A 10,801-nucleotide genomic window follows, 5' to 3' on the forward strand; every position below is an offset into this window, starting at 1 on the left:
GATGATGATGATGAATGTGATGATTTCTCTGCTCCCTTGCGGTGGAGTCCCAGGTTCTCATCTGATCCACCTCCTGCTGCTGTGAGAGCTCTGATGCGGTGTAGGGCAGGAGTGCAACGGGCTCCTATTTCTCCCTCTCGATGAAAACAACGCCTTGGGTTGGTCTGCTGTTCGCACACCCCCTGTTACCAATATGGGTTTTTATATCATTTCTACTATGCTGGAAACCTGATGTCACTTTCAGAACCAGCCAGCACCAGAAATCCAAAACAATCTGCACAGCCAAACCATGTGTGAGTGGGAATGTGTGTATGCATGTGTGTTTACAATTGGTGCTTTCAGATGGTGCGCATAAAACACAGCGAGAACAAAGCACGTGTGTATGATCAAGCCAGGTCACAAACCAGTGAGTTTTAAGCAGGGGCTTATGTCCAGTTTTGACCCAGGTGGTAGAAATCTGGTAGCTATGGCCAGACAAAACCAGGTTGGCAATCGCTTGGGCATCCCAACTAGTGGGCCCTGGTCCATGGAAACGGATGCTGCTTGGTTGATGGAACACATGGAAGACATTTTCCTTCTTTTCATCTTTGTTTGTTTCCCCCCCTTTCTGCCACCCTCTTAACGCAAAAGCTTCCCTTGTTAACGGTCCCTCTGACGGATAGTGTATAGTGCCATTAATCTCCTGACCTCTTAGGTAATATAGGCCCATTCATCACTATGAAGGGCTTCAGTTGAGTGTGAAGAACTTAAAGATGGCTCAGTTTTAAAGTTGCATTTAACACCTAATGATCCCTGCGCAAGTCCTTTTGGTACTTAATCAAAACCCCTTCCTGAAACCTACTCAAACCTTAAGGTGGCTGAGTATAAAGCTGTAGGCACCCGACGTCCTTGCGCTGAAGTCATGTGGTGCTTAATCAAACCTCTCACTAAAACCAGATGCTGGGAAACAGACAAAGGAAATAGATGGTGTGGAATAACGAGAAAGCAATCTCTCACATGAATGAGAAAGAGTGAGAAATGAAGGGGCAAAGAGGATGGAAAACCAGGAATATGATCTTGGGTAAACGATGGTCCAGTCTCTGGAGTTAATATTAATGATGGCTATAAATCCCAGGGTTTTTCATGGTCCCCAACTCTCTGTCCACTGTCCAAATGGCAAACGCTCAGACCAATCCCCCAGCTCGCACTTCACTGTTTTCCATGGGCACTGCCCTTCAGAAAGCAGACTTTGTGGACTGCGTCAAATTACTACTATGTATCTTTTGGTAAGAAAGGTCTTTTGGTTCTGCTTCCCTCTTTCTTGTCACATGGGCACCACCGCATGGCGCCACGACCACATTAGCACAACGACAAGAGCAGATAGAGAAGAGGGCAAACCAAATGAAAAACACAACATGAGAAAACGATTACGATGACAACCTGATGGAAAACGTGGCTCAAATCGTACGCAGGCCCAAGGACTAACCTGAAACACTGTACTGGTCGTAAAAAAGAAAACCCCTTTGAAACGACCATTAGAGTCGTTTAGAGTGTGTGTGTGTGTGTGTGTGTGTGTGTGAGCGGGTGGTCAATAAAAAAAATCAAATAATGAATCCCTGAAAGAATGCTAGAGTCATATACCAATGGTTCCCAGAGGGCCGTGTGCGTGCCTTATTGTGTTGGAATGATGCACTCTTAAACTGGTTGGCAGACGAGTGTCAGTTTCTAAACGACCTTTCCCTCTGTTCCCTACAGTCTGAAGGTCATTCAGTCATACACCCTTTTAAAATTACTTTATTTCAAAGAAATCGGTCAAGTAGTTCACAGTCGGCAAATGTTACATTGTTGAGTCTTCGTCTATGGAATGAATATTTACATCAACTTAAAAGTATTTACATTAAATTAAATACAAATAATAATATTAATAATAATAATAATAATAATAATAACATAAATCATAATAATAATCTGAAAATAACAAAGAAAAAAACAATATCAGTATGGTCCTAATATACAGATGTGTGAATCCCAGCCCATAAATGCTGACTGACTAAACTTAATCTGTGATTAAACCATCCAAATTATAACCAATTAATGCTTATATCAAACTGTAAAACCACACAATAAAGTCCAGTTTTGATGACTCTCTCCACTTAAGATGCAAGTTGCAAAAAGAAGTCCCTTCCTAACATAAACAAAGCACACTTACAAGTAACAGCCATGGTCAAGACCCCACATTTCCCCAATTACATTTGTCCCGGTCATTGTGGATGGTAATAGCAGCACATATTTAAAAGCGTTACTTACTTGAATCCCTAGAACTGTATATATTTTATGTGAGATTTTAAACCAAGTTGATGCAGGTTACATACAGACACCCACCCAGGCCCTCTTATCTGGTGTCACATGTATTTCATTCATCATAATCTTAACCAAAACTATGTACAAATTACTTGAATTGTGGTTTTCCATTTACTTAACTCGATGGAAACAAAACTATAACCAATTCCTTAAGCAACACGTATCTGTGTGTGTGTGTGTGGTGTGCTTGAGTATATTCAGAATAAGTATGGGCTCTAACATTATATCTGATTCACAGTTCTGGTAAGCATACTTCAAATGACTCCTGTTCATGTGACCAGGAAACGTTTCCAACGATGAGTAAGACTTTTTTTTAAGATGGCTGAGAAGAGCACCTGTGATGAGGAAAGCAGGCACCAACTGGCCTGATTGACCGCAGACAGTCTTCAAGTGAAGAATCTATGTGTGTGTGTGTGTGTGTGTGTGTGTGTGTGTGTGTGTGTGTGTGTGTGTGTGTGTGTGTGTGTGTGTGTGTATTTGCTTACTGATATGTTCAGATGAAATATATTCAGTATACATGGGGGGGGCTGCACACACACAGAGAGCTGGACCCTGGATCTGGCCCTGAGCTGGTTAGCCCAGTGGGCAGAGCAGCTAGGTATGTGTGTGTGTGTGTGTGTGTGTGTGTGTGTGTGTGTGTGTGTGTGTGTGTGTGTGTGTGTGTGCGCGCCTCACGCTGGTGTGGAGGAGTGAGTGCAGCCAGGAGAGACTGGAGACTTCTAGCGATACCGCAGGATCACAGGTACTAAAGGAAGAGGAAGAGCTCATTAGTCTCCGGTGCACACAGAGGGTAGAGATACAACAGATGAAACAGAAGTGAAACAAATCAATATTTGTGTATGTGAGTATCAGTATCCCTCTGTGTTTGTGTGTGTGTGTGTGTGTGTGTTTACACAAAGCAAAGAATAGAGATTTACACTGAACATACCGATAATAATGAGCAGTAGCACCACCACAACCAGAGCAATTATTGCCTTCATCTGTAGAGGAAGAGAAACACAGGGCAGAGGTCAGGCCCTAAAGCATTCAAAACCAGTTTGGGTAAACCAGTGACATTTAAAACACCATTGGCCTTCTGTGGACAGTGGAGAACTCTTATGCTGCTATCTGAAAATTGATTAGGCTGAAGTGCTGCAAGACTACGGAGAGACTTGGTGGAGATTGGAGAACCACTGTTGGGGGATTGGGGGACCAATGTTGGGGGGGATTGGAGGAGCACTTTTGGGGATTCTGGGAGCACTTTTGGGGGATTCGGGGACCACTGATGAGGGATTGGGGGACCAATGTTGGGGGATTGGGGGACCTAAACTACTCACCTTCACGTCTCTCCACCACATCCTCCTGTGAAGCTGCTTGGCGCGGCTGCTGAAGGCTGAGGCATTATCCGACAGGCTCTCTTCACACAGAAACACACACACGCCGGGGAGAGAGAGAGAGAGAGAGAGAGAGAGAGAGAGAGAGAGAGAGAGAGAGAGAGAGAGAGAGGGAGAGGGAGAGAGAGAAAGAGACAGTGAGTAGAGAACAGACAAATACAATGGACCATCAGCTGTCTAATCAAACTGCACAGAGAGGAGAGGTGATGAGCAGGCTGTTCTGTGCCACATCTCAAAGACCCGTGTGTGTGTTACATCTCATGCCACATCTCAAAGGCCCGTGTGTGTGTTACGCAATCTCACCAAAATATCGGCTGAGAGCACAGTGTGCTCCAGGTTTTTTGTTTGTTTCTTCGAGACTTTTGTTGACATTCGGTCTGTTAGCCGAGACATTAGAAAGGTCTCTAGTGATCATAATCAGTGCTGTGTGCTGTCTACGTTAGACTCCACAACACACCCCCCACCCCACCCCCAACTCCAGTCTCTGAGTCAGTGCCAAAACATTTACTAATGGCAGGAATCCACTCCAAGCATTTAATAATAGCATCTAATGAGGAGTGAGTGTTTGCTGACGTCTGGGACCCAGCTGAGGCCGTGGGAGTGGGGACCTGCGTGTGCACTGGCAGAGAGAGAGAGAGAGAGAGAGAGAGAGAGAGAGAGAGAGAGAGAGAGAGAGAGAGAGAGAGAGAGAGAGAGAGAGAGAGAGAGAACTTGGAGGGTAAGAGAAGGGCAACAGATCAGGTCCCGGTCACTGCAGAGAGCCAGAACAGCATATTCCAGGGTGTGGAGTGTGCGGGAAGGAGAGGTCTAGAGGCCGGCTAGTTCTCTTCGCTGTGCACAGATGCACGTCTCCCTGGCGCTGCTATGTGGCGGCACCTAATAACAGTGATCGGGGAGACGCCTATTTGAGGTTTCACAACTGCAGGCACACGTGCGCGCACGCGCACACACACGCACACACACACACACACACACACACACACACACACACACACACACACACACACACACACACACACACACACACACACACACACACACACACACAGCGTTCTCCGTCTCCTACCTGCACATGGTGCACATAGATCAACACTGGATAACACATGTTGAGCACACAATACACACACATTCACACAACACACCACCCACACACACACACACAGACACACTGAAGTGACAATGCCTTCCAGATGCACTTCTTTGTCTTCTCCTGGTAAACATGATCGCTTCAAAAAATGACCCCTGGCCACCCCTAAACTGTCCCACTCACTCACACATCCACCAAAACAGAGGGAGAGCCTGTTATGCAACATCTGTCCCCCGACATAACAAATTCTAATGGAAACGCCAGGAGGAACAAGCGCCGGAGAAGCAATGAGCATCATCTGTGCAACAGAGAACAGACAACAAGAGAACAAGGAGCTGTTAGCAGGAGACCAACTCAAAGCTACATCACCGTCATTCCATTGTCTATTGCCCTCTTACACACACACACACACACACACACACACACACACACACACACACACACACACACACACACACACACACACACACACACACACACACACACACACACACACACACACCCACACACACACACACACACACACACATGCCTGCATACGCACACATGCACCCACACGCATGCACGCACACAGTCACAGTCTGCGTTCTCAGTTGACACCTCTCTATGCACAGGGCTCTGGTTTCGTCCTCCACATCAGAGCCCGTCGTGCCTGTGAAGTAGGACACCTGAGCTGGCCAACTGAGTGGCAGAGCACCGGAGGTCTGAGGTGTCCACCACCGACGCCTAAACTAAATAAATAGGTTTGACCGGCACGTCTGAAGTGCTGCTCAAGCGTCCTGCGCACACTTGATTTATTAGACGGCGGGGCTCTCCTCCTCTGCTTTTCTTGGCAGCGGTTAATGTCGAGGGGCACTTTGTTTGGCTCGGGAAGTGCCTCTTGTCATATAAATGTCACAGTCTCCTCTGCTGGCCTGTGGAATAGCAAAAGCAGAGGAGCAGGACGACGACTAAAGCCAGACAGGGAAGTGTCAGTGTGCAGCCAGGAATGCTGCAAGCTTTTTTATGCAAATATCTAAAGAACTAAAAACTTGTCCCTCCACCCAAAAAAAGAAAGAAACACACACACACACACCCTTGGTTCTGTGTGTGGGGATGCAGATACTTGGACTCGGGCTCTGGCTCATTCCCTAACTGATGTTTATGCATGAACACCTATGTTTTCTGTCCTGTCTGTAGGGGCTGCCTGGCATGTTCATCAGTGTTGAGGATGGTGGTGCAGACTCAAATGGGTGACAATCTCTCCCCTCCGGCTCTCCCACTGAGTGAGTTTGCGGAGTCATGTTGTTTTGTTGTTTTTCAACGGCTCACATCTGTGAAAGACTCCCTGGAGCCGTTTGTTAACACGTCAGGCAGCCAGGGCCAAATGGTCTCACCTGATTTGTCCTGCAGGTCGTCCAGACGTTCGCCCCTCTCAATAACCTTGGAGATGTTCTCCTGCATGACATCGATGACCTCATCAACCTGCGACTGCACGCTAAGAGAAGAAGAAGAGGAGGCTAAAATCAAAACAAGCAACAATAGAGGCCTTTAAGATGGCAGAACGACAGAGGGAACTGGGGGGGGGGGTCCTTTAAAACAATATACAAGTATGACACCCAGACCCTTGCATGTATCCAGCTGTATAAATACATTGTAATTTAAGTCTCGCTGGGGATTTCAGAGTGTTAAGGCTGTAAATACAGGTAATAGGGCTACCGCTTCTGTTTATGCGCTCAGCCATAAAAAAAAAAAAAAAAAGAAAGAATTGGAGCGGCCAGGACATAAAATGGGAGTCCAGCATGTTTACAACGTTGGGAGGGAATCTTTGGTCCCCCAGCCTGAGTCAGATCTCTCTGGAGGTGGTTCCTCGCAGTCGCTCCATGCATGGAAAACAGGCGCCATGCTTATGAGGTTTTTTTTTTTTTGGTTAAGACACAAGAGAATGCCCATTAGTGGAGCCTGGGCATGTTCAAATACCTACTACCTGTTGACCCGAACATTCCCTTGGGTGAAGAATGACAAGAGCACCCCATGACTTCTTCTCTTCAAGCACGAGCCTGACTCCCTAGGAGGTGCCGAGATGGCTTTTGCCCAAAGATGGGCTGGGCCTGCCAAGCTTGCTTGCACCCCTGCCCTCTCTCCCCTGGAGCCAGCGCCCCTCCCTGGGCATGCCTTGGCACAGCTAATCTCTCCTGCAGGTGGCACCTCTGTGTGTGTGTGTGTTTACACAAAGCAAAGAATAGAGATTTACACTGAACATACCGATAATAATGAGCAGTAGTACCACCACTTCATCTGTAGAGGCATGTGTTTACACAAAGCAAAGAATAGAGATTTACACTGAACATACCGATAATAATGAGCAGTAGTACCACCACTTCATCTGTAGAGGCATGAAAACACAGGGTGTGTGTGTGTGTGTGTGTGTGGGTGTGTGTGTGTGTGTGTGTGTGTATATACCTGCTTCCTCATTGACTCAACACAATACCCCGCTGGGGGGCAGAGTGCAGGGAAACACAGAAGGAGAGAAGAATTCAGCCTCTTCTTTCACCTCCCTCCGACCGCTCCCTCTCCTCCTTCTCTTCCTCTCCTTCTCTCCTCCCTCCGACCGCTCCCTCTCCTCCTTCTCTTCCTCTCCTTCTCTCCTCCCTCCGACCGCTCCCTCTCCTCCTTCTCTTCCTCTCCTTCTCTCCTCCCTCCGACCGCTCCCTCTCCTCCTTCTCTTCCTCTCCTTCTCTCCTCCCTCCGACCGCTCCCTCTCCTCCTTCTCTTCCTCTCCTTCTCTCCTCCCTCCGACCGCTCCCTCTCCTCCTTCTCTTCCTCTCCTTCTCTCCTCCCTCTGGCCGCTCCCTCTCTTCCTCTTTTAGCTCCCTCTCCTCCTCTTTTACCTCCCTCTCCTCCCTCTCTTACCTCCCTCGCTTTTATCCTCAGTGCCAAAGTACAAACGCAGCGCCAGCTTCATAAAAACAAACCTCCCCAATGTTCTCGGTCTTAATTAAATCTCCGTTCCGAGTACTTTCAATAAAAGGAGGAGTGCAGTGCAGGTACAAAAATAAAAAGGGGGGAAGAATTTGACTTCACAGGCCTGCCTGTAACAGCATTATCGAGCCCTGCAATGCAGAGTCCTTTGGGAAAATAACTCAAACATGTTGGCAAGCTCGTAACCTAAACAAACCTGACACATGTCAGGGTTTGAGAGCAGAGAGGTCTGGGGCTGGTTTTGGGCACATGGGCTAGGGTGGGGGTTTTATGAGATGACAGTCACCCCCCTGTCCTTGGCTGTTTTTCGGTTTGCCATTAAAATAATTGCTTCTGTACTTGTGTGTCTCACACACACACACACACACACACCAGGTTTCATGAGGATGGCGAAGAGGCCTGTTATGAAACACTGAAAAGTTGTGGAAGGTCTTTTTTATTGCTTTTTCTTTTTACGAAGCGTTATATAATCAGACACAAATAGTGAGACAATCAGAGCAGCCTTTCGGAGGCGACACACCTTTGAAACTTTCTGGCTGTACACCATGATCTGTAAGGCTGTGTGCATATGAATGTCTCTGTGTCCATATGAGACTATTTCTCCCTTTCTACCCTTGTAAGTGTACAGATGCCATATTCACTCCGACAGATCATTTGTCTCTTGACAATTTGATATCACTGGTCGTTTTGCATTTTTTATAGTGTTAGACTTACTTTCTGATTTTGTCATTTTTTGCCCCAAATCTTGGTCCTGTGGGTCCTCTCCTAAATCAAAAAAAAAAAAAAAAACATTTATTTAACATTATATTTATTTACAATTAGTAAAATGGTCTGTTATTTTGCACTTTATAGAAAGGGACTGAAAACACAACTCACAGGAAGAAGTCTTCCTCTTCATCAGAATCTTCCTCTAGCAAGTTTCTCTGTGGATTAAGGAGGTCATGGGTGAGACAATTAACTCAGGTCACACCAACAACACTTCTAACCTTTCCCCTCGTGAATGGAATCCCAGCACTCAAACACTCAACACCTAAGACAACAGATGCCGCACAGGCCTGATCTTTGTCAACAGTCTGTTATGGTCTTCAGACGGTCCGCAGTCATATTTGAGGCGGTCTGGTCAAAGTCCACACAGAGGAGGAAATACTGAAGGGTAAAGGGGCTTGGCTGAGGGCTTAGCAAAATGCCCCTGGAGAGCCTCCATGATTTCCTGCAGATGCACTCACAGGACCTTCAAACTGAAGCCTTGTGCTGACAGCACATGTTGAGATGCCGACCCTGTTCACCTTTAATTATATTACAAGGCAATGGAACCTCTGATTAATTGTTACAAGGCACTGTTGTGTGTGATTGCTGCTCAGGTCAGCTGACCTCACTTTATATGACACTGCAATACAGGATAAGACAGAATAACTATGATGTGTTTTTTTTCTCAGTCTAAGATGCTGAATCTGCAAGCAGTTTAGGTCTTCAGAAAAGTGAAACTGATGTGCTTCCAACAGTGTGACATCAACGGATATTATTATGCAGTTCTTTGGTACACTATATCAGCATCAGATTGATCAGAAGTTGCTCTTCTTCTGAAGCTTTTAAATTATTTTTTACATCACATCAGGGGAATTCTTTCTGGACATTCAGATCGCCCAAGCTGTCTGGAAGATTTTCATGGATGCTGCTCTGTCTTCAATAATAAAGTGATCATATCCATACCTTGGCTTCGTGAAAGTTTTTGAGATCTCTTGGTTTTGACTTCCCAGCCAAAGCCTTAAAGTCTATTATACCCATCCATGTCTTTATGAAGCTCTTGTATAACTAAAGGAATTTCAAACATCTCATCTTCACTTGGCATATGACAATAGGTTATCTTTACACTTTCAATCACTGCTATTACTGTGTCCGCATAGCATCAGCACATTACAGTCTCGAACCAATCGTCTGTTCAAAGCAATCATTACGTCTGGTACTAAAACAATCCACACTACTTCCTTTTGATCATAATGGGAGAGGAAAGCCAATGAGGGGAGAGCGGAGACAGGATGCAAGAGTGGACTGGTACCAATTATTTGCGGTGGGACAGAGTTAGTTAGTGAGTGTGTGTGTGTGTTTGTTTGTGTGTGTGTGTGTGTGTGAGTGGCCAGCATGTGTTATGTAAGAGGTCCTGTGCTCCTCTTTGTTGCTGCTTACCAACGCAGTGGAGCAACTGAGAGGAGGAGGAGGATGAGGAGGAAGAAGAGGAGGAGGAAGAAAAGATTGCTGATTGCTCCTTCATTTTCATCACAGAATACAGATTCCACACACACAGAGACAACTAAAAATGTTTCAACCGAGTTTGTGATCCACACTCACACTTTGTATTTAGTTCCCTAGCAACTAAGTCTTCACAATTCTCATCCCCTCATCTACCTAGCGTGCCCCATCCCCACCCAGGCTGCCCCATACCCCATCCCCACCCCACCCAGGCTGCCCCATCTCCACCCAGGCTGCCCCATACCCCATCCTACCCAGACTGCCCCATCTCCACCCAGGCTGCCCCATCTCCACCCAGGCTGCCCCATACCCAATCCTACCTAGGCTGCCCCATCTACACCCAGGCTGCCCCATACCCAATCCTACCTAGGCTGCCCCATCTACACCCAGGCTGCCCCATACCCCATCCCCACCCCACCCAGACTGCCCCATACTCACCCCACCCAGACTGCCCCATACTCACCCCACCCAGGCTGCCCCATCTCCACCCAGGCTGCCCCATACCCCATCCCCACCCCACCCAGACTGCCCCATACCCCATACCCTATTCCCACCACACCCAGACCCTCCTCACCCAAACCCATCTGGGACTTCCCCTTGCCCCCATCCTCACCCAAACTGCCCCGTACTGTACCCCACCCAGACTGCCCCGTGCTGAATCCTACCTAGGCTGCCCCATCTACACCCAGGCTGCCCCATACCCAATCCTACCTAGGCTGCCCCATCTACACCCAGGCTGCCCCATCTCCACCCAGGCTGCCCCATACCCAATCCTACCTAGGCTGCCCCATCT

The 10,801-nt window shown here is 47.2% G+C and overlaps 1 protein-coding gene across 1 annotated transcript; it reads right to left on the reverse strand.

Annotated features, from left to right (window-relative positions):
• Positions 1-1,757: 1,757 nt before the first annotated feature.
• On the reverse strand, positions 1,758-8,893 carry vamp4 (vesicle-associated membrane protein 4). The gene is made up of 6 exons (XM_048253574.1): positions 8,638-8,893; positions 8,476-8,526; positions 6,177-6,277; positions 3,657-3,736; positions 3,269-3,320; positions 1,758-3,085 (listed from the first exon to the last, which is right to left on the reverse strand). Exons 3-6 carry the CDS (start codon positions 6,241-6,243, stop codon positions 3,060-3,062), a joined length of 225 nt encoding a protein of 74 aa, XP_048109531.1. The 5' UTR covers positions 6,244-6,277; positions 8,476-8,526; positions 8,638-8,893; the 3' UTR covers positions 1,758-3,059.
• Between the last annotated feature and the right edge of the window lie 1,908 nt (positions 8,894-10,801).

This window comes from Alosa alosa, chromosome 9 (genome assembly GCF_017589495.1).
Source record: "Alosa alosa isolate M-15738 ecotype Scorff River chromosome 9, AALO_Geno_1.1, whole genome shotgun sequence".
Lineage (NCBI taxonomy): Eukaryota > Metazoa > Chordata > Actinopteri > Clupeiformes > Clupeidae > Alosa > Alosa alosa.